At 43.5% G+C, this 26,623-nt stretch overlaps 1 protein-coding gene across 2 annotated transcripts in view; it reads right to left on the reverse strand.

Annotated features, from left to right (window-relative positions):
* Positions 1-26,623, reverse strand: part of LOC112228588 (mediator of RNA polymerase II transcription subunit 13-like) — a 148,927-nt gene that overhangs the window by 61,948 nt on the left and 60,356 nt on the right. Inside the window, exons 4-6 of one of the 2 annotated variants that reach the window (XM_042309659.1) lie at positions 17,211-17,356; positions 3,686-3,901; positions 2,332-2,526 (exon numbers count right to left, since the gene is read on the reverse strand). In XM_042309659.1, coding sequence (XP_042165593.1) covers positions 2,332-2,526; positions 3,686-3,901; positions 17,211-17,356 — 557 coding nt within the window. Of the gene's footprint in view, positions 1-2,322; positions 2,527-3,685; positions 3,902-17,210; positions 17,357-26,623 lie in introns of both variants that reach the window. The other variant, XM_042309658.1, reaches the window with a different exon arrangement.

Genomic DNA, 26,623 nt, shown 5'->3' on the forward strand with positions numbered 1-26,623 from the left:
CAGCAACTCTCCAGACACATTTTTATCATATATATTCTATTACTATATGATTTATGAAATATGATATATCATATTTACCTTATCCAGTAGTCAACAACTTTTTCTGGGTCAAGATCACTTTCTGAGTCAACATACAAGCCGGGATCTACCACTCAGATTTTTTTATACGTGATTTAAAAAAAGTAGGCCTATGCTACATTAACCTATTTAAAAAAGTACAGTAGCAATTAGGTGTGTGCAGTAGGCTATAGGTCCCTATTATCACCACATATTGGCTTTGCTTGAATTGCCCTGCCAATGCTTTGTAGTCGGATATTTAAAAAATATATATATTTCGACATTTGAGGTAGGCTATATGATCACACTGGAAATAGATCAGTTGTTGTATTACTTCTGAGGCACAGCTTGCTTTTTATTTTTATTTTACTGGGCTGATGGTGCCTGCATCTGATGTTCAGTCTCAGCGGAGAGAGAGAGCAGCAGACTGAGGGTCCGCCTCGCTACGCCCCTCCGCTGTCCCTTTCCTTCGTTGACACTGACCAAAAAGGGGACACCGTCTTCCAGCCGATGGCGAAACTCAAGTCACACAGCATTATTTCTGCCTCATGCACAAATTCATGTTGTTACTCCTATGGACAGAGAAAGTGAAATATTCCTCTATATAAAAAAAATTAAAAACCCGCTAGCAATAACAACGCAAGCCTATTGATACATTTTCCTACTCTTTCATTACAGCTGCAGTGCTGGTTGTAGTGCGAGTGGAAGTAGGAAGGATGTGTAAATTTATGGCTTATAAAAGTGTTGAATAAAAAGTGTTGACAGTGCTGGGTAAGAATTGAAACATGAACTCAGTCATAAAAACAGCAGCTCTTTGCTGTATTTGTTGTCAGTCTCTCTCTAGTCATGGTTTTACAGTGGCTTACGAAAGTATTCCCCCCATTGGCATTTTTCCTATTTTGTTGCCTTATAACATGGAATTAAAATAGATTTTGGGGGGGGGGGGGTTGTATCATTTGATTTACACAACATGACTACCACTTTGAAGATGCAAAATCTTTATTGGGAAACAAACAAGAAATAAGAAAACTTGACCGTGCATAACTATTCACCCCCCCAAAGTCAATACTTTGTAGAGCCACCTTTTGCAGCAATTACAGCTGCAAGTCTCTTGGGGTATGTCTCTATAAGCTTGGCACATCTAGCCACTGGGATTTTTGCCCATTCTTCAAGGCAAAACTGCTCCAGCTCCTTCAAGTTGGATGGGTTCCGCTGGTGTACAGCAATCTTTAAATTCCAAGACATTTAAATATTTAAATATACCCCTTAAACCACTCGAGTGTTGCTTTAGCAGTATGCTTAGGGTCATTGTACTTTTGGAAGGTGAACCTCCGTACCAGTCTCAATCTCTAGAAGACTGAAACAGGTTTCCCTCAAGAATTTCCCTGTATTTAGCGCCATCCATCATTCCTTCAATTCTGACCAGTTTCCCAGTCCCTGCTGATGAAAAACATCCCCACAGCATGATGCTGCCACCACCATGCTTCACTGTGGAGATGGTGATCTCGGGGTGATGAGTGTTGGGTTTGCGGCAGAAATAGCATTTTCCTTGATGGCCAAAAAGCTGTAATTGGTGCACCAGATCTTATTTAGGGGATTCATAGCACGCACCACTTTTCATATGGTGCATATGCCCTGCACATACAGTACCACTTTGCATTTTTAAAATATATTTAAATAAGTTATTATTTTCATTTCACTTCACCAATTTGGACTATTTTGTGTATGTCCATTAGATTAAATCATAATAAAAATCTATTTAAATTACAGGTTGTAATGTAACAAAATAGGAAAAACACCAAGGTGGATGAATACTTTTGCAAAGGCACTGTAAAAGGTTTCAAAACATTCAGTATCAACTTTGCTGTAGCTTTCTTTTACGCCTGCTACGATACTGCTGACATGGTAATCTGTGCCATCCGATTGCCCAGCGGTAAGCCTATAGTGCACTTGATTTGCTCCCCGGGCCCGCCAGGAAGGTAGAGTTTGTACCTTCAGACACATGAAATGGTTCAAAATCGGAACCATTTGATTACCCGGCGCGCAGGGCAGCTGAATCGGGTGCACCTACAACCAACAGCAAGAGACTAATAAAAAAGAGGAACGCAGCTTTATTGCTGTTTTTTTACAAGAATGTTTGCCGATCGATTAGAAATGCTTTGGAGATCAACCAGTCAATCGCTGTCGACCGATTGGTGACCACTGGCCTAATCTATAATATACAGACAGACTTAAATATAGGTTGACATGTTTCTATCCACGTACTCATTGTACCTGTATGGGCATCCTCGGGTGAGGTTGGGGGCGTGAGGGTGACTGAGGAGATGGCAGGGTCTCGTTGGGATGCAGGCACTTGGTGGCCACCAGAATAGATGGCGGTGCAGTGCGAGGACCCCTGGGGGACCACGGCCGGGATGTCAGACTGGGGCACCAGCACCAGGCAGGCTGGGTACACCATCCTCACACCACCTGGAGGTAGAGACAAATACCCACTCATTATTAGCAGTTAAGTATGTGTATGTGATCTGTGCAGGAATGGAACCCCCGTCCCTTTTCCCCATTTCATATACAGTGCATTCGGAAAGTATTCAGACCCCTTGACTTTTTCCACATTTTGTTACATTACAGCCTTATTCCAAAATGAATTAAATCACCCCCCCCCCCTCATTAATCTACACACAATACCCCATAATGATAAAGCAAAAACTGTTTTTTAGATTTTTGGGGAAATGTGTAAAAAAATATATAATTTAAACATCACATTTACATAAGTATTCAGACCCTTCACTCAGTTCTTATTTGAAGCATCTTTGGCAGCAATTACAGACTTAAAAAATATATATATTTTACATTTTTACCCCGTTTTCTCCCCAATTTCGTGGTATCCAATTGTTTCAGTAGCTACTATCTTGTCTCATCGCTACAACTCCCGTACGGGCTCGGGAGAGACGAAGGTTGAAAGTCATGTGTCCTCCGATACACAACCCAATCAAGCCGCACTGCTTCTTAACACAGCGCGTATCCAACCCGGAAGCCAGCCTGCAACAATGTGTCGGAGGAAACACCGTGCACCTGGCAACCTTGGTTAGCGCGCACTCCCGGCCCGCCACGGGAGTCGCTGGTGATGGAGGCCACTGTGTTATTGGGGACCTTCAATGCTGCAGACTGTTTTTGGTACCCTTCCCCAGATCTGTGAAATGGACCCAATCCTGTCTCTGAGCTCTACGGACAGTTCCTTCAACCTCATGGCTTGGTTTTTGCTCTGACATGCACTGTCAACTGTGGGACCTTAAATAGAGAGGTGTGTGCCTTTCCAAATCATGTCCAATCAATTGAATGTACAACAGGTGGACTCCAATCAAGTTGTAGAAACATCTCAGGGATGATAAATGGAAACAGGATGCACCTGGGCTCAATTTCGAGTCTGAATACTTATGTAAATAAGTTTTTTTTTAAATTATACATTTGTTAAAATGTTTAAAAACCTGTTTTCGCTTCGTCATTATGGAGCATTGTTTGTAGAATATTGGGGGCAAAAAAAACGATTTATGCATTTTAGAATAAGGCTGTAACATAACAAAATGTGGAAAAAGTCAAGAGGTCTGTGTTGGCGAGAGAGAGGTCTTACCAACGAGGACCTCTACAGCGGCCAGCGAGTCATCCTCCCAGTCCATGTACTCCATCTTGTCCTCCGATGGAGAGTAATTTTTGTCCTTGTCTTTAGAGCTGGGGCTTATGGGATAGAACTGGTTCCACTCCTCTATCAGTTTCTGGGTGGGAGGGTCTGACAGCTTGAATGACTGACCCGTCAGAGTCCCGTTCAGACCAAACGGACTTAGGATGACTGGAGGGAGAGAGGGAGAGAGAGGTAGAGAGAAAAAGAAATACACACAGCCAGTCTCAGTACAGAAGCTGTGTTACTTCAGAATAAATCCCCATCCCCATCATACTGCATCCATCCAGCCTGGGGTGGCAGGGTAGCCTAGTGGTTAGAGTGTTGGACTAGTAACTGGAATGGTTGCAAGTTCAAACCCCTGAGCTGACAAGGTACACATCTGTTGTTTTGCCCCTGAACAGGCTGTTAACCCACTGTTCCTAGGCTGTCATTGTAAATAAGAATTTGTTCTTAACTGACTTGCCTAGTTAAATAAAGATAAAATTATGCCCATGTACTTTTCTGTAACACCATCCTTTCATTCATTCTCCTTCCACCCATCACCCCCCATACTGTTCATACTGGTGCATATTTCCATACAGAATTTACCCCACTGTTTTACCCAAAAGGCTCAGACTTTTCTGTTTCCATCTACATGGACCGGCACCCATGTCTCACTGGGCCATGTCTCCGGCGTACCTGCTCTGACTTGAGGACAATGCCAGGTCACTGGTATTTTTCAGCTGACATTGACATAACAATTTCTAACTGTGAACTTTAACACATTCTCACAAATCAACAGTCTTTGTTGCAGAGGTTGTTGATTCTACCTTTTACAAGTCCTCAGTAACCAAGATTCCATCCAACTGTTTTATGCGAGTAAAGTATATGACAGGCCTCATATAAACAGAACATTTGTCTGTAAACTTTCCAAAGATCGTCAAAATAAAATACACTAGACAAGGTTGGATCTTTTTGTGCCGGTAAAATGAATTATGCGATAAATGTCGGCGGAAACACTTTTATGTGCAAATATTTATAGAATAACCATTATATCAAAGTAAACTTAGAGTCACGGGATGACATGTTGTGTGGTCCTCCCTCTACGACTTGGCAAAGCATGCAGTTTACTTAGTTACATATTAAATAAGTTATGATGAACTTCACAAGGTGGTGAAAGTGCACAGTAACGAGCTTGATGCTACGTTCTAATACATTTTGAGGGTCTTATTCTGGTGATGCTTGGCTGCCGTTTGACAAAAAATGATATTTTGTCCATAATAATCTCATCATGTATTGTAGGTTATACCTGCACTGTATCTGGAGCTGATGTCTAGTTAAATAAAGGTCAAAAAAAAAAATAATAATAATAATAATTGAGTACACGTGCCAATACCAGTGGGCACACTCGCTATATAACGCAACATTTTTGTGAGAAAACCCTCAGTCGAGTTGAAAATGCGATGGAAACTCATTTAACTTGTATAACCCATTTAACTTGTATAATTTAACCACAAAAGGTATTTTTATATGCACTGCCTCATCACGCACAGCTTTTAATCTGCAACAAGTCAATTTGAAGGAAATATCTCTTTTGGGGGGGGAATTAATGCCGATTTTATAATATCTGCATAAAAATCTGTCGACAATTGTATGGAAACCTAGCTATAGTCAGCCCTAGCTATGGAAACACAATTTCCCTAGTATAATATAAGGGTGTATACTAGGCTTGGGTGGTATCCATATTTTCATATCATCATACCGTCCTTCTCTCATCAAGGGATTTGCGGAATTAACAGCATTGCACACAAGGGGGTGCTAAAAACACAAGAAAATCCCATTAGGCCACTATTACCAGAATGCTAACAAAATTTGCACAAACTAATAGCGAAATCACACAGCTAAATGCTAACAAGCGAAAACTAACCTAAACTAATTGCAAAGACAGCTTAAAAGGTTATACAAGCAGAGCTAGTAGTGGGGACATTTACAAGCAAAAGTGAATGAGAGAAATTGGGCAAATGAATAAAGTTGTGATGCTGCTCTTCCTTCAGAAAAACATGCATGTGTACGGGGAGCAGAGGGGAGAAGAAAGGAGGAGGGACAAAATGCTTATAGGTAGCAGAGGGGGGGGGAAGTAATCTCTTGGCAGAAAGATAAAAGATACAGTTGAAGTTGGAAGTTTACATACACCTTAGCCAAATACATTTAAACTCAAGGTTTCACAATTCCTGACATTTAATCCTAGTAAAGATTCCCTGTTTTAGGTCAGTTAGGATCACCACTTTATTTTAAGAATGTGAAATGTCAGAATAATAGTAGAGAGAAGGATTTATTTCAGCTTTTATGTCTTTCATCACATTTCCAGTGGGTCAGAAGTTGACATGCACTCAATTAGTATTTGGTAGCATTGCTTTTAAATGGTTTAACTTCAAATCAAATCATCAAATCAAATTTTATTTGTCACATACACATGGTTAGCAGATGTTAATGCGAGTGTAGCGAAATGCTTGTGCTTCTAGTTCCGACAATGCAGTAATAACGAGCAAGTAATCTAACTAACAATTCAAAAAAAAACTACTGTCATACACAGTGTAAGGGGATAAAGAATATGTACATAAGGATATATGAATGAGTGATGGTACAGAGCAGCATAGGCAAGATACAGTAGATGATATCGAGTACAGTATATACATATGAGATAAGTATGTAAACCAAGTGGCATAGTTAAAGTGGCTAGTGATACATGTATTACATAAGGATGCAGTCGATGATATAGAGTACAGTATCAACGTATGCATATGAGATGAACAATGTAGGGTAAGTAACATTATATAAGGTAGCATTGTTTAAAGTGGCTAGTGATATATTTACATCATTTCCCATCAATTCCCATGATTAAAGTGGCTGGAGTAGAGTCAGTGTCATTGACAGTGTGTTGGCAGTAGCCACTCAATGTTAGTGGTGGCTGTTTAACAGTCTGATGGCCTTGAGATAGAAGCTGTTTTTCAGTCTCTCGGTCCCAGCTTTGATGCACCTGTACTGACCTCGCCTTCTGGATGGCAGCGGGGTGAACAGGCAGTGGCTCGGGTGGTTGATGTCCTTGATGATCTTTATGGCCTTCCTGTAGCATCGGGTGGTGTAGGTGTCCTGGAGGGCAGGTAGTTTGCCCCCGGTGATGCGTTGTGCAGACCTCACTACCCTCTGGAGAGCCTTACGGTTGAGGGCGGTGCAGTTGCCATACCAGGCGGTGATACAGCCCGCCAGGATGCTCTCGATTGTGCATCTGTAGAAGTTTGTGAGTGCTTTTGGTGACAAGCCGAATTTCTTCAGCCTCCTGAGGTTGAAGAGGCGCTGCTGCGCCTTCCTCACGATGCTGTCTGTGTGAGTGGACCAATTCAGTTTGTCTGTGATGTGTATGCCGAGGAACTTAAAACTTGCTACCCTCTCCACTACTGTTCCATCGATGTGGATGGGGGTGTTCCCTCTGCTGTTTCCTGAAGTCCACAATCATCTCCTTAGTTTTGTTGACGTTGAGTGTGAGGTTATTTTCCTGACACCACACTCCGAGGGCCCTCACCTCCTCCCTGTAGGCCGTCTCGTCGTTGTTGGTAATCAAGCCTACCACTGTTGTGTTGTCCGCAAACTTGATGATTGAGTTGGAGGCGTGCATGGCCACGCAGTCGTGGGTGAACAGGGAGTACAGGAGAGGGCTCAGAACGCACCCTTGTGGGGCCCCAGTGTTGAGGATCAGCGGGGAGGAGATGTTGTTGCCTACCCTCACCACCTGGGGGCGGCCCGTCAGGAAGTCCAGTACCCAGTTGCACAGGGCGGGGTCGAGACCCAGGGTCTCGAGCTTGATGACGAGCTTGGAGGGTACTATGGTGTTGAATGCCGAGCTGTAGTCGATGAACAGCATTCTCACATAGGTATTCCTCTTGTCCAGATGGGTTAGGGCAGTGTGCAGTGTGGTTGAGATTGCATCGTCTGTGGACCTATTTGGGCGGTAAGCAAATTGGAGTGGGTCAAGGGTGTCAGGTAGGGTGGAGGTGATATGGTCCTTGACTAGTCTCTCAAAGCACTTCATGATGACGGATGTGAGTGCTACGGGCGGTAGTCGTTTAGCTCAGTTACCTTAGCTTTCTTGGGAACAGGAACAATGGTGGCCCTCTTGAAGCATGTGGGAACAGCAGACTGGTATAGGGATTGATTGAATATGTCCGTAAACACACCGGCCAGCTGGTCTGCGCATGCTCTGAGGGCGCGGCTGGGGATGCCGTCTGGGCCTGCAGCCTTGCGAGGGTTAACACGTTTAAATGTCTTACTCACTTCGGCTGCAGTGAAGGAGAGACCGCATGTTTCCATTGCAGGCCGTGTCAGTGGCACTGTATTGTCCTCAAAGCGGGCAAAAAGTTATTTAGTCTGCCTGGGAGCAAGACATCCTGGTCCGTGACTGGGCTGGGTTTCTTCCTGTAGTCCGTGATTGACTGTAGACCCTGCCACATACCTCTTGTGTCTGAGCCGTTGAATTGAGATTCTACTTTGTCTCTGTACTGGCGCTTAGCTTGTTTGATAGCCTTGCGGAGGGAATAGCTGCACTGTTTGTATTCAGTCATGTTACCAGACACCTTGCCCTGATTAAAAGCAGTGGTTCGTGCCTTCAGTTTCACACGAATGCTGCCATCAATCCACGGTTTCTGGTTAGGGAATGTTTTAATCGTTGCTATGGGAACGACATCTTCAACGCACGTTCTAATGAACTCGCACACCGTATCAGCGTATTCGTCAATGTTGTTGTCTGACGCAATACGAAACATATCCCAGTCCACGTGATGGAAGCAGTCTTGGAGTGTGGAGTCAGCTTGGTCGGACCAGCGTTGGACAGACCTCAGCGTGGGAGCTTCTTGTTTTAGTTTCTGTCTGTAGGCAGGGATCAACAAAATGGAGTCGTGGTCAGCTTTTCCGAAAGTGGGGCGGGGCAGGGCCTTATATGCGTCGCGGAAGTTAGAGTAACAATGATCCAGGGTCTTTCCACCCCTGGTTGCGCAATCGATATGCTGATAAAATTTAGGGAGTCTTGTTTTCAGATTAGCCTTATTAAAATCCCCAGCTACAATGAATGCAGCCTCCGGATAAATCGTTTCCAGTTTGCAGAGAGTTAAATAAAGTTCGTTCAGAGCCATCGATGTGTCTGCTTGGGGGGATATATACGGCTGTGATTATAATCGAAGAGAATTCTCTTGGTAGATAATGCGGTCTACATTTGATTGTGAGGAATTCTAAATCAGGTGAACAGAAGGATTTGAGTTCCTGTATGTTTCTTTCATCACACCATGTCACGTTGGCCATAAGACATACGCCCCCGCCCGTCTTCTTACCAGAAAGATGTTCGTTTCTGTCCGCGCGATGCGTGGAGAAACCCGCTGGCTGCACCGCTTCGGATTGAGTCTCTCCAGTTAGCCATGTTTCCGTGAAGCAAAGAACGTTACAGTCTCTGATGTCCCTCTGGAATGCTACCCTTGCTCGGATTTCATCAACCTTGTTGTCAAGAGACTGGACATTGGCAAGAAGAATGCTAGGGAGTGGTGCACGATGTGCCCGTCTCCGGAGTCTGACCAGAAGACCGCTTCGTTTCCCTCTTTTTCTGAGTCGTTTTTTTTTTGTTTTTTGGTCGCTGCATGTGATCCACTCGGTTACACTGGTTGTAAGGCAGAACACAGGATCCGCATCGCGAAAAACATATTCTTGGTCGTACTGATGGTGAGTTGACGCTGATCTTATATTCAGTAGTTCTTCTCGGCTGTATGTAAAGAAACCTAAGATGACCTGGGGTACTAGTGTAAGAAATAACACGTAAAAAAACAAAAAACTGCATAGTTTCCTAGGAACGTGAAGCGAAGCGGCCATCTCTGTCGGCGCCGGAAGTACAAGAAACAACTTGGGTCAAACGTTTTGGGTAGCCTTCCACAAGCTTCCCAAAATAAGTTGGATGAATTTTGGCCCATTCCTCCTGACAGAGCTGGTGTAAATGAGTAAATGAGTAAATGAGGTTTGTAGGCCTCTTTGCTCGCACACGCTTTTTCAGTTCTGCCAACACATAAGCTATAGGATTGAGGACAGGGCTTTGTGATGGCTACTCCAATACCTTGACTTTGTTGTCCTTAAGCCATTTTGCTACAACTTTGGAAGTATGCTTGGGATCATTGTCCATTTGGAAGAACCATTTGCAACCAAACTTTAACTTTCTGACTGATGTCTTGAGATGTTGCTTCAAAATATCCACATAATTTTCCTCCCTCATGATGCCATCTATTTTGTGAAGTGTAGCAGTCCCTCCTGCAGCAAAGCACCACCACAACATGATGTTGCCACCCCCGTGCTTCAAGGTTGGGATGGAGTTCTTCAACTTGCAAACCTCCCCCTTTTCCCTCCAAACACAACAATAGTCATTATGGCCAAACAGTTCTATTTTTGTTTCATCAGACCAGAGGACATCTCTCCAAAAAGGATGATCGTTGTCCCCATGTGCAGTGGCAAACCATAGCCTGGCTTTCTTAAAGCGGTTTTGGAGCAGTGGCTTCTTCCTTGCTGAGTGGCCTTTCAGGTTATGTTGATATAGGACTCGTTTTAATGTGGATATAGATACTTTTGTACCTGACCCAGCATCTTCACAAGGTCCTTTGCTGTAGTTCTGGGATTGATTTACACTTTTCTCATCAAAGTATGTTCATCTCTAAGAGACTGAACGCATCTCCTTCCTGAGCGGTATGACGACTGATGTAGTCCCATGGTGTTTATACTTGGGTACTATTGTTTGTACAGATGAACGTGGTGTCTTCAGGTGTTTGGAAATGTCTCCCAAGGATGAACCAAAAAAAATCTGAGGTCTTAGCTGATTTCTTTTGACTTTACCATGATGTCAAGCAAAGAGGCACTGAGTTTGAAGGTAGGCCATGAAATACATCCACAGGTACACCTCCAATTGACTCAAATTATGTAGCCTATCAGAAGCTTCTAGAGCCATGACATCATTTTCTGGAACATTCCAAGCTGTTTAAAGGCAGTCAACTTAGTGTATGTAAACTTCTGACCAAATGGAATTGTGATACAGTGAATTATAAGTGAAATAATCTGTCTGTAAACAATTATGGGAAAAATGACTTGTGTCATGCACAAAGTAGATGTCCTAACCGACTTGCCAAAACTATAGTTTGTTACCAAGAAACTTGTGGAGTGGTTCAAAAATGAGTTTTAATGACTCCAACCTAAGTGTATGTAAACTTCCGACTTCAACTGTATATACTGTACATGCAATGCATTCGGAAGTATTAAGAGCCCTTGACTTTTTCCATGTTTTGTTACATTAAAGCCTTATTCTAAAATTGATTAAATTATACATTTTCATCATCAATCTACACATAATACCCCATAATGAGACAGAGAAAAAATATTTTAATTATTTTTTTGCAAAGGTATTAAAAATGAAAAAATGAAATATATCCAAATCCTATCCAGACTCGAAATTGAGCTCAGGTACATCCTGTTTCCATGGATCATTCTTGAGATGTAAATTCAATTGATTGGACATGCTTTGGAAAGGCACACACCTGTCTATATAAGGTTCCACAGTTGAAAGTGCCTGTCAGAGCAAAATCCAAGCCATGAGGTCGAAGGAATTGTCCGTAGAGATCCGAGACAGGATTGTGTTTAGGCACAGATCTGGGGAAGGGTACCAAAACATTTCTGCAGCATTGAAGGTCCCCAAGAACACAGAACACATCATTCTTAAATGGAAGACGTTTGGAACCACCAAGACTTTTCCTAGAGCTGAATGCCCGTCCAAACTGAGCAATCAGGGGAGAAGGGCCTTCGTCAGGGAGATGGCCAAGAAACCGATGGTCACTCTGACAGAGCTCCAGAGTTCAACTGTGGAGATGGGAGAACCTTCCAGGAGGACAACCATCTCTGCAGTACTCCACCAACCATTGCCAGACGGAAGCCACTCCTCAGTAAAAGGCACATGACAGCCTGCTTGGAGTTTGCCAAAAGGATGAGTTTGCCAAAATGTCTCTCAGAGCATGAGAAACAAGATTCTATGGTCTAATGAAACCAATACTGAACTCTTTGGCCTGAATGCCAAGCGTCAAGTCTGGAGGAAATCTGGCACCATCCCTGGCACCAAGCATGTTGGTGGCAGCATCATGTGGGGATGTGGGGATGTTTTACAGCTGCAGGGACTGGGAGACCATTCAGGATCGAGGGAAAGATGAACGGAGCAAAGTACAGAGAGATCCTTGATGGAAAACTGCTCCAGAGCGCTTGGGACCTCAGACTGGGGCTAAGGTTCACCTTCCAGCAGGACAACAACTCTAAGCACACAGCAAAAACAACGCAGGAGTGGCTTCGAGACAAGTCTCTGAATGTCCTTGAGAGGCCCAGTCAGAGCCCGGACTTGAACACAAACGAATATCTCTGGAGAGAACTGAAAATAGCTGTGCAGTGATGCTTCCTGATGGGCCGACCCTAGGTGATGAGGGTAAGCAACATCCCCTCCGCCACACTGACCCTAAACACAGGGGCTCCACAGGGGTATGTACTTAGTCCCCTCCTGTACTCCCTGTTCACCCACGACTGCGTGGACTGATCACCGGCGACGTTAAGTCAGCCTACAGGGAGGTCAGTGACCTGGCAGTGTGGTGCCAGAACAACAACCTCTCCCTAAATGTCAGTAAGATCAAGGAGCTGATCGTGGAATACAAGAAACAGGGGACAAGCACGCCTCCATCCACATTGACGTGGCCAAATGGAGCAGGACGAGAGCTTCAAGTTCCTCAGTTTCCAAATCACAAAATACTTAAAATGGTCCAAACAAACGCGCACAGTAGTGAAGAAGGTGCGACAGCGCCTCTTCCCCCTCAGGATGTTGAAAAAAAGTTAAACAGCTGTACCATTGACAGCATTTTGACTGTCTGCATCACTAACTGGTATGGTAATAGCACCGCCCTCGATCGCATGGCGCTACAGAGGGTGGTACGGACAACGCTGTACACCACTGGGGCCGAGCTCCCTGCCATCCAGGACATCTTTATCAGGCGTAGTGGTAAGAAGGCCTGGAAAATCGTTAAAAACTATTCTCTCTGCTTCCGCACGGCAAGCAGTACTGGTGGATCAAGTCTGGCACCAACAGGCTCTTGAACAGCTTCTATCCCCAAGCAATAAGACTGATAAATAGCTAACAAAATAGCTACACAAACTATCCGAGTTAACGTTGTATCCCCTTATTGACCTTTTATTTTTGCACTGTCTCTATGCACACTCAAGGGGCCCTACACACTCACTCCATTATCTGCTCACTCACACATAATGCACATACATTTATACTGACTCTACACCCACTCACATACAAGCTGCTGCTACTCTGTTTATCCTATTGCCTAGTCACCTTACCCCTATACATACTGAATCTTTCTCCATCAATCTGTATTTAGAATGCTTACTTAGTTGTGTTCTTCATATATTTCTTCTTGGTTTTTTTTGTATTACATTATTATTGATTATTGGGTTTTGAGTTTGCAAGAAAGGCATTTCACTGTATTTGTGCACGTGACATCAAAACTTGAAACTAACAGGGGCTGGCTGGCTTGAGGGAGGGAGGGAGGGAGGGAGAAGGGGGAGAGAAGGCAGTCTCACAGAGAGAGAACATCTGGAACACACACAGTGCTGGCCAGCTAAATGCAAGCCACTCAAGGTCAGGACATTTTAAGGAGAAGGGTAGTCAATCTATATTCATATTCCCACCACGCTGAGATTAAATGGAGGGGCCATAGTAGCTAGTAAGTGGATGGTGACCTCACCAGACAATTGAGTGAACATCCAGTTTCCTCAGAGACTACAATGGGAAACAAACAGACAGTGTGACAAGACTGACTGAATCATACACACCTCTGATGTTCTATGCTGTCCACTCCATAATACACAACCCTCCCTCTGTCCCCTTCTCTCTTTCTGTCTCCATCTCCCTGAAGACATGGTAAATATGCTCAGATCAGTCAAAGGTGCTGAGAGTTCATCACATTCACGCTGCGCTGTTTTATGAGGTCATATCTTCAAAATGCTGGAGTGCTCTGCCGCACACTAAACCAAGCCTTTCAGAGATGAGAGGAGGGAGGGAGTGAGGGAGTAGAAGAAGGGAGGTGTAGGAGGGCGGGGGACTAGCAGACGTCAGCCCCTCTCTGCCGCTACGCTCGGTCTGCTAAAACAGACACATAGCTCATGGCGAGAACACATACCGGCACACACACCCTGGGAATTCTGCGGGTTTGTTTGTACTGATGTCAAATACACAACAACCACCCATTCATAGAAGGGCAGTGCTCTGACATAAAGTACTGGACACATCAGTGGTCCCACCACAGAGCATTAAACGCCATCTTTAATTGAAGATAATTTGATGACCAGAGGACAATTGACTCCACATTAAACCCATTGATCCATTTGCCTATAATGCATAATGGCACCAAACACATAGAGCAGCAATATCTTCCTGTCTGCCACCTCAAGTCCCATACAAAGTATTGGCAGGTTGGTATGTTGGGAAAAAAGCAGAAGGTCTGGTCCACTATCTGATATACTTTCCAAACCCTGATATAGCATACATCTACTGACACATACTAGTGACTGAAGAGAGACAGACAAAGTGGAAAGCTGTGCTATCTAATTACAGTATCTATCTATCTAAACTCAGCAAAAAAAGAAACGTCCCTTTTTCAGGACCCTGTCTTTCAAAGATAATTCATAAAAATCCAAATAACTTCACAGATCTTAAACACTGTTTCCCATGCCTGTTCAATGAACCATAAACAATTAAGACACTAACAGCTTACAGACGGTAGGCAATTAAGGTCACAGTTATGAAAACTTAGGACACTAAAGAGGCCTTTCCGCGGACTCTGGAAAAACACCAAAAGAATGATGCCCAAGGCCCCTGCTCATCTGCGTGAACGTGCCTTAGGCATGAGGACTGCAGATGTGGCAAGGGCAATATACTGCAATGTCCGTACTGTAAGACGCCTAAGACAGCGCTACAGGGAGACAGGACAGACAGCTGATCGTCCTCGCAGTGGCAGACCACGTGTAATAACACCTGCACAGGATAAGTACATCCGAACATCACACCTGCGGGACAGGTACAGGATGGCAACAACAATTGCCCGAGTTACACCAGGAACACACAATCCCTCCATCAGTGCTCAGACTGTCCGCAATAGGCTGAGAGAGGCTGGACTGAGAGGCCTGTTGTAGGCCTGTTGTAAGGCAGGCCTCACCAGACATCACCGGCAACAACGTCACCTATGGGCACAAACCCACTGTCACTGGACCAGACAGGACTGGCAAAAAGTGCTCTTCACTGACGAGTCACAGTTTTGTCTCACCAGGGGTGATGGTTGGATTTGCGTTTATTGTCGAAGGAATGAGCGTTACACCGAGGCCTGTACTCTGGAGCGGGATTGATTTGGAGGTGGAGGGTCCGTTATGCTCTGGGGCGGTGTGTCACAGCATCATCAGACTGAGCTTGTTGTCATTGCAGGCAATCTCAACACTGTGCGTTACAGGAGAGACATCCTCTTCCCTCATGAGGTACCCTTCCTGCAGGCTCATCCTGACATGACCCTCCAGCATGACAATGCCACCAGCCATACTGCTCGTTCTGTGCGTGATTTTCTGCAAGACAGGACTGTCAGTGTTCTGCTATGGCCAGCAAGAGCCCGGATCTCAATCCCATTGAGCACATCTGGGACCTGTTGGATCGGAGGGTGAGGTCTAGTGCCATTCCCCCAAGAAATGTCCGGGAACTTGCAGGTGCCTTGGGGGAAGAGTGGGGTAACACCTCACAGCAAGAACTGGCAAATCTGGTGCAGCACATGAGGAGGAGATGCACTGCAGTACTTAATGCAGCTGGTGGCCACACCAGATACTGACTGTTACTTTTTGATTTTGACCTCGCCTTTGTTCAGGGACACATGATTCCATTTCTGTTAGTCACATGTCTGTGGAACTCGTTCAGTTTATGTCTCAGTTGTTGAATCTTTTTATGTTCTTACAAATATTTACACAAGTTAATTTTGCTGAAAATAAACACAGTTGACAGTGAGAGGACGTTTCTTTTTTTGTTTATATATCCATTAACCTGCTATTGAATCTACAGAGCAGGAGGTTTTAAAGGGCCAATCCGCAGTTGAAACAATTACAAAGTGTCTTCCCCGCCACTATTTCTGTAAAACGCTGAAAGATGGGGCTGGAGAAATGTAACCACTCTCAAATTCATAGAAAGAGCTATGAACTGACCATCCATCATATCATTTATTTATTTTTCACCATGTTTTGAGGCTATACGGTGTTTGTTTACATTTACATGACTTTTACATTTAAACAGCACCAGGCTCTAACTTAAATTGACATTATTACTGTGAGGCTAGTGGGGGAAAGAATGACTGCAGCTAATTTTCCCTGTGCAGTGCTGCACTCCAGTCAGATCAGAGAATGGACAGAGTGATCACCATTATTAGGTTCCAGGTGGGAAGGGAGGAGGTGGGAAGGAGTGGGGTAGGCATTTTGTTAGTTAACCTAAGGCAAAGCCCTAGTGCCTGGTGTAATGATCGCTCCCTCAAGCTTTCCTCCTTCTCCTCCTCTTTCTTTTGTTAGGATTTATTTTATTGCATTTTTTTTTGTAGGCTCCCTCCTCTCTGTCCTCTGCGTGTCTTTTACAGCTAATTGTACAGATGTCTCCAGCAGCAGACCTCAGCTAGTGGGGACAGCCCTCTGAGGGCTAGAGGGAGGGGGAGAGACAGAGGGAGGAAGACAGAAGAAGAGGAAAAAGAAGGTGGAGGGAGAGAGAGAATGAGATGAAGAGAAGGATGGGAGCAGGGGAGAGGTGGAGAAAAGAGGGAGGGGTAAGTGAGAAAGAGTAGGAGGACAGGGAAAAGCAGAACATGTGGATAGATGGGGGAGGGACAGAGGGGGTGTGTGGGGGCTGCTGGTGGCACATCATTACTGTCAGGCTGTCTGATGAAGGAGCAAAGCGGAGGAGAGGAGCCTGTTCTTAATACCTGAGGATTACCCCTGTCTTCTATTAGAGACATGACACGAAGCTGAGAGAACAGAGCAGTCTGTTCTCACACAGCACTGATATACTCCACTGCTCTACCTCGTTTTCCCCCTTTGGGTTCTACATGTGCTCAAAGCCAATGATACATGTTCACTTAAGCAATGAACTCCTTTCCCTGAGGGGTAGTGTTAGGTGAAAGGACTGTGTGTGTGTGTGTGTGTGTGTGTGTGTGTGTGTGTGTATGTGTGTGTGTGTGTGTGTGTGTGTGTGTGTGTGTGTGTGTGTGTGTGTGTGTGTGTGTGTGTGTGTGTGTGTGTGTGTGTGTGCATATCTGCAGTGCATGTGTATGTATATGTGTGTGCTTGTGGAAAGGTGTGTGTATACTCCACCTACCTTGGAAGGGGCTGGAGGCCTGCTGGGCCAGGGTGAGGTGCTCATCACTCAGGTGGTAGACTGGCTGGTGCTGGTTGATCTCCACGCTGGTGCACACATTACTCTCCCCATGGAGGAAGAAGGTGAACGAGCATGACAGGTGTTCACTGTGGAGAGAGAGAAAGAAAGAGAGAGCACAGAGTGAGTCATTTTAGCTTGGATGATTCTGGAAGCGGAAGTGTGTGAACTGTTGAATGATACAACAGAGGAAGAGCGAGGGCGAGGATGAGAGGGGGAGCCATAGAAGATGAGAGAGGGCAAAACACTGAATTTGCCTGCTAATGGCTGGACGGAGGAGCGGAGAGATTGTGGGAGATAACAATGGCATTGTTCAGGCATGGAGCAAAATCTCTAACTTGACAGGGTCTCCTGGATAGAATACCAAAGGTGGAGAGGGGTTAGGGAAATGATATGTCACTGATTTAACAGAGACCTAATATGACATGATCACAATCAAAATAAAGTCGTTTCAAACATCTGTATTCTTATACTACAGCAGAATGCTGAGTCTGTACTGTAGTGTGTGTAGTGTGTATGTTGTTTGAAGAGGCCAGCGTGACTTCAATTGGGGTGAGAGGAAGCGAGAGAGAGAGATAGAGGGAGTAGAGAAAGAAAGCGAGCAGAAGCGAGAGAGATGGAAGGAGTGACAGGGAAAGAAAGAGAGAGAGACTTGTCTCCAGCCTCCCTCCCTCTCTGCCTCCTCTCATCCTATGCAGCACAGCCACCTGACAGAAGACCAAATGAAAGCGGACGCGGTTAATTTAGTAGAGGATCAAAGAGGGGTTGCCTCCTTAGAGGATTTGGTTAAGTAAATATCTATCCCTCTTCTCTACCACTCTGTCTCTCTCTCCCTCCATCTCTCCCTGGCAGAGCTGCTGCTGCAGAGGATTAAAGAAAAGAATGGGAATGAAAAAGGAGTGAAGGAATCAGACTAATAATATATCATTATCATGAGACAGGTCTGAGGAAGAATTGAGTGGCACAAGGCTGGAGGAGAGAAACATTTCCACTACAGACTAATGTATACTAGACATGCACTAACAAGGATAGCCTATACAATGCAATAAGACTGTAACTTTCTTATATCCTTGATAAAAATAAAAATAAATATGCATGGGCTTTAGCTAAGTGGGCTAACACAGTCTTAAGACATGCAGGAGACCCGGTTTGAACCCAGTCAGTCACAAGATCAAGATTAAATAGGGAGTGAAATAGCTATCTGAGGAAGTGCTATGACAGGGCAATTCAAATGTATTGTTATGGGGGCCAAATTAAGATTTTCGTCACACTCCCTTCTAACACAATAGAGGGGAAAAGAAGGCATGACCATGTTCCAGAGAATCTTATCTTTCGGAAATGGGGTCATAATAGCTAATAACACAAACGGTTCAAACGCTAGAGCCAAACTCATACTGTATGAATAAGCAAATTCAAAATGCCACATTGGTTTCAGAAACAGTCAGAAACCTGTTTAACAGAGAGTGTTTGATTATACCGGATCTCTTCTACCATTCCTTTTTGGCCAAGTACCAGGATGTTGTCTCTGGTTTTGAATTTGAATTTGTAGAACTAAATTTGAAATCTGAATGTTTTTGATAAGTTGAATGCAGTGCCTTCAGAGAGTATTCACATCCCTTGACTTTTTCCAAATGTTGTTGTATTACAGCCTGAATTTAAACTGGATTAAATTGATTTTTTTTTGTCACTGGCCAACAGTGACAAAAATGTATAAAAATTCAATAAAAATGAAAAGCTTAAATGTCTTGAGTCAATAAGTATTCAGCCCTTTTCATGGCAATCCTACATATGTTCAGGAGTAACAATTAGCTTAACAAAAGTCACATAAGTTGCATGCACTCACTCTTTATGCAAAAATAAAGTTTAACATGAGTGTTCAATTACTACCTCATCTCTGTACCTCACACATACAGAGAATTGTAGGGTTGCAGTCCCACGCTGAAAATGGCTGTTTAGCATTGAACATCAACCAATTTAACAAAGCTTGAATATATACATATATTTTTTAAACAGAATAATGTGCAAATATTGTAAAATCCAGATGTGAAAAGATTTACCCAGAAAGACTCACAGCTGTAATCACTGCTAAAGGTGATTCTAACATGTATTGACTTGGGTGTGAATACTTATGTAAATGAGATATTTCTGTATTTTATTTTCAATACATTTGCAAAAATGTTATCCATTTTGAACTCAGGCTGTAAAAAAGTTGGAATAAGTCAAGGGGTATGGTAAACTTTGGTAAACTTTAAGTTATAGTTTGTAACTAGACAAAGAATGCAATATTAACCATACTGAAACTGAATATATATAAATACAGAATTTGAATATTCAATTAAATTGAAATTTAAAACTGCATGCAACAGTCATTCAATTCCATTTGAAATCATGAAATACAAGTCTTAATTTACAAATTCAATATCTAAATGCAAAAATCTTGAATTCAAATAGATTTTCTGTTGGCAATGAAATCGCTCCATAATTTCCTCACTACGGTCTGTCTGTCTCTGGAACAGCCTCCCTCTTTCTCCTGTCTGTCTCCACTCAGACATTCTGGCTGCTGTTTGGTTCCAACAGAGCATCCTGTCCTGGGGCCTTGGGGCAGACTGACTGGGGGGGTCACAGGGGGACGGTCTCCCCCTGCCCCAAGGGCAGCCTGACTGGGAGGTCACGGTGGGACGGACCATGTGCCATAGAGAGAGAGAGACTATTTACCATAAAGAGAGACTGAGTGTCAAAGAAAGAAAGAGAAACATGAGCAACACAGCTAGATCGGAGACTGCTAGTATCAAAAATCCAAGGGCAGCTAGGTAAGTGACTGCCAGATCAAAGTCAGCAAATATTAAAGAGCTGTCCGGTAATAATAGAGGAGTAAAGAAACATGGCTTCCCAGTGGCTGTGAGAAACGGGCTCTGTTAGTAAGGTGTCAGGGCAGGACCGCCCAAAAGTAGAGCGCTGAGCCTCTCAGGCCTCCTATGGTGTGTGTGTCTGGGCTGTTAAGGCAAGGTGGGGTAGGGAGCCACAACAAATTAGCGGAGTGAAGGAAACCTCACACCTCTCCTTTATTCTCTAGGAATTATACATGCGTAAATGGAACTCAATTCCCTTTTTATGCACCTTTCTCTCTATGCGTATTCTGACCTTGAACTTAAGCATGGCAAAAGCATGTTTCAGGCATATATTCGCTTGGGGTGGAGATTGCAGAAATGGAGGTGTGGCAGAGTTGTGTCTACAGATGCTCAGTATTCTGATCTTGACTTAATTCCTCATAATTCCACCACCTTTATGTATGAGGAAACCATGAATAAGGTCGAGCAACCTGTCGGTTCTAAGTAGAGGTCGACCGATTATGATTTTTCAACGCTGATACCGATACCGATTATTGGAGGGCCCAAAGGCCAATAACGATTAATCGGACAATTTTTATTTATTTATTTATTTGTAATAATGACAATTACAACAATACTGAATTAACACTTATTTTAACTTAATATAAAACATCAATAAAATCAATTTAGCCTCAAATAAATAATGAAACATGTTCAATTTGGTTTAAATAATGCAAAAACAAAGTGTTGGAGAAGAAAGTAATATGTGCCATGTAAAATATGTGCCATGTAAAAAAGCTAACGTTTAAGTTCCTTGCTCAGAACATATGAAAGTTGGTGGTTCCTTTTAACATGAGACTTCAATATTCCAAGGTAAGAGGTTTTAGGTTGTAGTTAATATAGTATTTATAGGATTATTTCTCTCTATACAATTTGTATTTCATATACCTTTGACTATTGGATGTTCTTATAGGCACTATAGTATTGCCAGTGTAACAGTATAGCTTCCTTCCCTCTCCTCGCCCCTACCTGGGCTCGAACCAGGAACACATCGACAACAGCCACACTCGAAGCATCGTTACCCATCACTCCACAAAAGCCACGGCCCTCGCAGCGCAAGGGGAATAACTACTCCAAATCTAAAAGTGAGTGGCGTTTGAAACAGTATTAGCGTACGCCCAGCTAACTAGCTAACCATTTCACATTGGTTACACCAGCCATTAGGCTGATAGGCTTGAAGTCATAAACAGCGCTGTGCTTGCGAAGAGCTGCTGGCAAAATGCACTAAAGTGCTGTTTGAATGAATGATTATGGGCCTGCTGCTGCTCAGTCAGACTGCTCTATCAAATCAGACTTAATTATAACATAATAACACACAGAAATACGAGCCTTTGGTCATTAATATGATCGAATCCGGAAACTATCATTTCGAAAACAAAGAGTTTATTATTTCAGTGAAATACAGAACCGTTAGGTATTTTATCTAACGGGTGGCATCCCTAAATATTGCTGTTACATTGCACAACCTTCAATGTATGCCATAATTACGTAAAATTCAGGCAAATTAGTTCTCAATGAGCCAGGAGGCCCAAACTGTTGCATATACTCTGACTCTGCGTGCAATGAACGCAAGAGAAATTACACAATTTCACCTGGTTAATATTGCCTGCTAAACTGGATTAGTAGTTATAACTAGTGATTATGATTGTTTTTTATAAGATAAGTTTAATGCTAGCTAGCAATTTACCTTGGATTCTACTGCATTCGCATAACAGGCAGGCTACTCGTGGAGTGCAATGGTTAGAGCGTTGGACTAGTTAAGGTTGCAAGATTGAAACCCCCGAGCTGACAAGGTACAAATCTGTCGTTCTGCCCCTGAACAAGACAGTTAACCCACAGTTCCTAGGCCGTCATTGAAAATAAGAATTTGTTCTTAACTGACTCGCCTAGTTAAATAAAGGTATATAAAAAAAATATTATAATAATAATCGGAAATCGGCGCCCAAAAATACCGATTTCCGATTGTTATGAAAACTTGAAATCGGCCCCAATTAATCGGCCATTCCGATTAATCGGTTGACCTCTAGTTCTAAGTAATAAAACATTGACTTACTTTTTTCCGATAGAACTAACACCGGGTCCTCCCGAGTGGTCTAAGCTGTGCCACTAGAGATTCTGGGTTCGCACCCGGGAGGCCCATGGGCCGGCGCACAATTGGCCCAGTGTCATCCAGGTTAGGGAGGGTTTGGCAGGCAGGGATATCCTTGTCTCATCGTGCACTAGCGACTCCTGTGGCGGGCCGGGCACATGCACGCTGACACGGTCGCCAGGTGTACGGTGTTTCCTCTGACACATTGGTGAGGCTGGTGTCTGGGTTGGATGGGCATTGTGTCAAGAAGCAGTGCAGCTTGGTTGTGTTTCGGAGGACGCATGGCTCTTAACCTTTGCATCTCTAAGAGTCCGTCCGGGAGTTGCAGCGACGAGATAAGACTGTAACTACTACCAATTGGATACCACAAAACTGGGGTGAAAAAAAAACACCTCTATGCACTTTAATGCATAAATTGATAAGATCTATCGGATAAGACCATCTGAGTAATCTGTTTGGATAAGGGGATTGTAAATATAAATTACAATTGTTTTAGATCTATTTTACCTTATGATCGCTGACAAATCGTGAGCTTGGTTATATCTGCAGAAAGATGATTCTGAGATATTTGGCTTTAAAGTTCCGAACCATCATTGGTTTGAATGGTGTCAGCAAGTTTTATCTTGAATTATTTTTATCTTAACTACATACATTGGTGTATTTAGAAAACTACAGTGGGGCAAAAAAAGTATTTAGTCAGCCACCAATTGTGCAAGTTCTCCCACTTAAAAATATGAGAGAGGCCTGTAATTTTCATCATAGGTACACTTCAACTATAACAGACAGAATGAGAAAGAAAATCCAGAAAATCACATTGTAGGATTTTTTATAAATTTATTTGCAAATTATTGTGGAAACCAATTTAGGCGAAAATAAGCTTTTTGTGCATATGGAAAATTTCTGGGATATTTTTATTTCAGCTCTTGAAACAAGGGACAAACACTTTACATGTTAAGTTTATATTTTTGTTCTGTCACGGCTGTTGGAAGGAGAGGACCAAGGTGCAGCATGGTGAGCGTACATTTTCTTTATTTTAATCAAAATGACACCACACCACACAAAACAAAACAATAAACACTACAAACACCAACCGTGATGCTCAAAAGCGAAGTGCTCTAAACAAAGTCACCTTCCCACCAACACAGGTGGGGAAAGGGTACCTAAGTATGGTTCCCAATCAGAGAAAACAATAGACAGCTGTCCCTGATTGAGAACCATACTCCAAGGTCAGGGCGTGACATGTACAGTACCAGTCAAAAGTTTGGACACACCTAGTGATTCTAGTTTTTTTTATTGTTACTATTTTCTACATTGTAGAATAATAGTGAACACATCAAAATGATGAAATAACACATATGAAAACATGTAGTAAACAAAAAAGTGTTTAAAAAAATCGAAATATATTTTATATTTGAGATTCTTCAAAGCAGTCACCCTTTGCCTTGATGACAGCTTTGCACACTCTTGGCATTCTCTCAACCAGCTTCATGAGGTAGTCACCTGGAATGCATTTCAATTAACAGGTGTGCCCTGTAAAAAGGTAATCGGTGTAATTTCTTCCCTTCTTAATGTGTTTGAGCCAATCAGTTGTGTTGTGACAAAGTAGGAGTGGTAGGGGTGGATCTTGTTCCAAGATGGCATAGCAGACGTCAGACGTCTTTTGTCCTCGTCTTGTCGTGTCCCGTATATATATATATATATATTTACAACTTTTTTCGCATACCTTTTTATATATATTTTTTTATTTTCCATAAACTCATGTTCAAAACACTCTCCTGCAACCCGACTCACCAATTTATATTTATTTTTAAAAAGAAAGTATTTTTTACCTCAAATCTGTAATCCTCCATAGAAGCTAGCCAGAAGCTAATCAGAAGCTAGTTAGCTTCTTTACTGGCTAATCGTTAGTATTCAGCTAACCACGGTTTGTGGTCATCAGGTATCCTTTAGCTCGAAAATCTATCGCCAGTTTTGTACGGCGCGGCTCGGAACGGAACATACCGGACCTATTTTTCTCTCCATGTCCCTGGATTTCAACCGCTAACTCTGGACAATCATACCTGGATCTCGCAGCTAACTAGCTGCTATCCGTGTGACTATCGGCTTTCGTCGATTCCGGAGCAAACATCAATTATTCCGGAGCTAGCCAGCTGAAGAGTTCCATCAATCACTCCTGGGCTACAATCACCTATCCGGACCCATTTTACTGCCAACGCGGAGCCCCACCGGGCCTTCACAACTGGACTACCGACGTTATCTACCCGAAGGAGTTATCCGGCTGGCTCCTCCGTCGCGACGTTACCTGAACGCCCATCTGCGGTCCGCTAACCGTTAGCTGTCTTATCGGCTGCTATCTGAACAGACCTATCGGACAATTTATTTATTTTTTATTTATTTTTTATTGTATTTTTTTCTTGGGCCTCTATAACTATATCTATTGTTTTTTTGTGTGATTTGGATTCATCCCCTCTACCACACGGAACCCCACTAATCCTACCGACGGAAACGCACGAGGTGGCTAATAACAGACCTCCATCCTATGCTAGCTTGCTACTGATGGCCCGACTAGCTGTCTAAATCGCCGTGACCCCAACCAACCTCCCTACTCACTGGACCGTTTTGATCACTCGACTAAGCATGCCTCTCCTTAATGTCAATATGCCTTGTCCATTGCTGTTCTGGTTAGTGTTTATTGGCTTATTTCACTGTAGAGCCTCTAGTCCTGCTCACTATACCTTATCCAACCTATTAGTTCCACCACCCACATATGCGATGACATCTCCTGGTTTCAATGATGTTTCTAGAGACAATATCTCTCTCTTCATCACTCAATACCTAGGTTTACCACCACTGTATTCACATCCTACCATACCTTTGTCTGTACATTATACCCTGAAGCTATTTTATCGCCCCCAGAAACATCCTTCTACTCTCTGTTCCAGATGTTCTAGACGACCAATTCTTATTGCTTTTAGCCGTACCCTTATCCTACTCTTCCTCTGTTCCTCTAGCGATGTAGAGGTGAATCCAGGCCCTGCATTGCCTAGCTCCACTCCTATTCCCCAGGCGCTCTCTTTTGATGACTTCTGTAACCGTAATAGCCTTGGTTTCATGCATGTTAACATTAGAAGCCTCCTCCCTAAGTTTGTTCTATTCACTGCTTTAGCACACTCTGCCAACCCGGATGTTCTAGCTGTGTCTGAATCCTGGCTTAGGAAGACCACCAAGAATTCTGAAATTTTCTTCCCGAACTACAACATTTTCAGACAAGATAGAACTGCCAAAGGGGGCGGTGTTGCAATCTACTGCAAAGATAGCCTGCAGAGTTCTGTCCTACTATCCAGGTCTGTACCCAAACAATTTGAACTTCTACTTTTAAAAATCCACCTCTCTAAAAACAAGACTCTCACCTTTGCCGCCTGCTATAGACCACCCTCTGCCCCCAGCTGTGCTCTGGACACCATATGTGAACTGATTGCCCCCCATCTATCTTCAGAGCTCGTGCTGCTAGGCGACCTAAACTGGAACATGCTTAACACCCCAGCCATCCTACAATCTAAGCTTGATGCCCTCAATCTCACAAAAATTATCAATGAACCTACCAGGTACCTCCCCAAAGCCTTAAACACGGGCACCCTCATAGATATCATCCTAACCAACTTGCCCTCTAAATACACCTCTGCTGTCTTGAACCAAGATCTCAGCGATCACTTCCTCATTGCCTGCATCCGTAATGGGTCAGCGGTCAAACGACCTCCACTCATCACTGTCAAACGCTCCCTGAAACACTTCAGTGAGCAGGCCTTTCTAATCGACCTGGCCGGGGTATCCTGGAAGGATATTGATCTCATCCCGTCAGTAGAGGATGCCTGGGTATTTTTTTAAATGCCTTCCTAACCATCTTAAATAAGCATACCCCATTCAAGAAATTTAGATCCAGGAACAGATATAGCCCTTGGATCTCCCCAGACCTGACTGCCCTTAACCAACACAAAAACATCCTATGGCGTTCTGCATTAGCATCGAACAGCCCCCGTGATATGCAGCTGTTCAGGAAAGCTAGAAACCATTATACACAGGCAGTTAGAAAAGCCAAGGCTAGCTTTTTCAAGCAGAAATTTGCTTCCTGCAACACTAACTCAAAAAAGTTCTGGGACACTGTAAAGTCCAGGAGAATAAGAACACCTCCTCTCAGCTGCCCACTGCACTGAAGATAGGAAACACTGTCACCACTGATAAATAATCCACTATAATTGAGAATTTCAATCAGCATTTTTCTACGGCTGGCCATGCTTTCCACCTGGCTACTCCTACCCCAGTCAACAGCACTGCACCCCCCACAGCAACTCGCCCAAGCCTTCCTCATTTCTCCTTCCCCC

Source organism: Oncorhynchus tshawytscha, linkage group LG30 (assembly GCF_018296145.1).
Source record: "Oncorhynchus tshawytscha isolate Ot180627B linkage group LG30, Otsh_v2.0, whole genome shotgun sequence".
Lineage (NCBI taxonomy): Eukaryota > Metazoa > Chordata > Actinopteri > Salmoniformes > Salmonidae > Oncorhynchus > Oncorhynchus tshawytscha.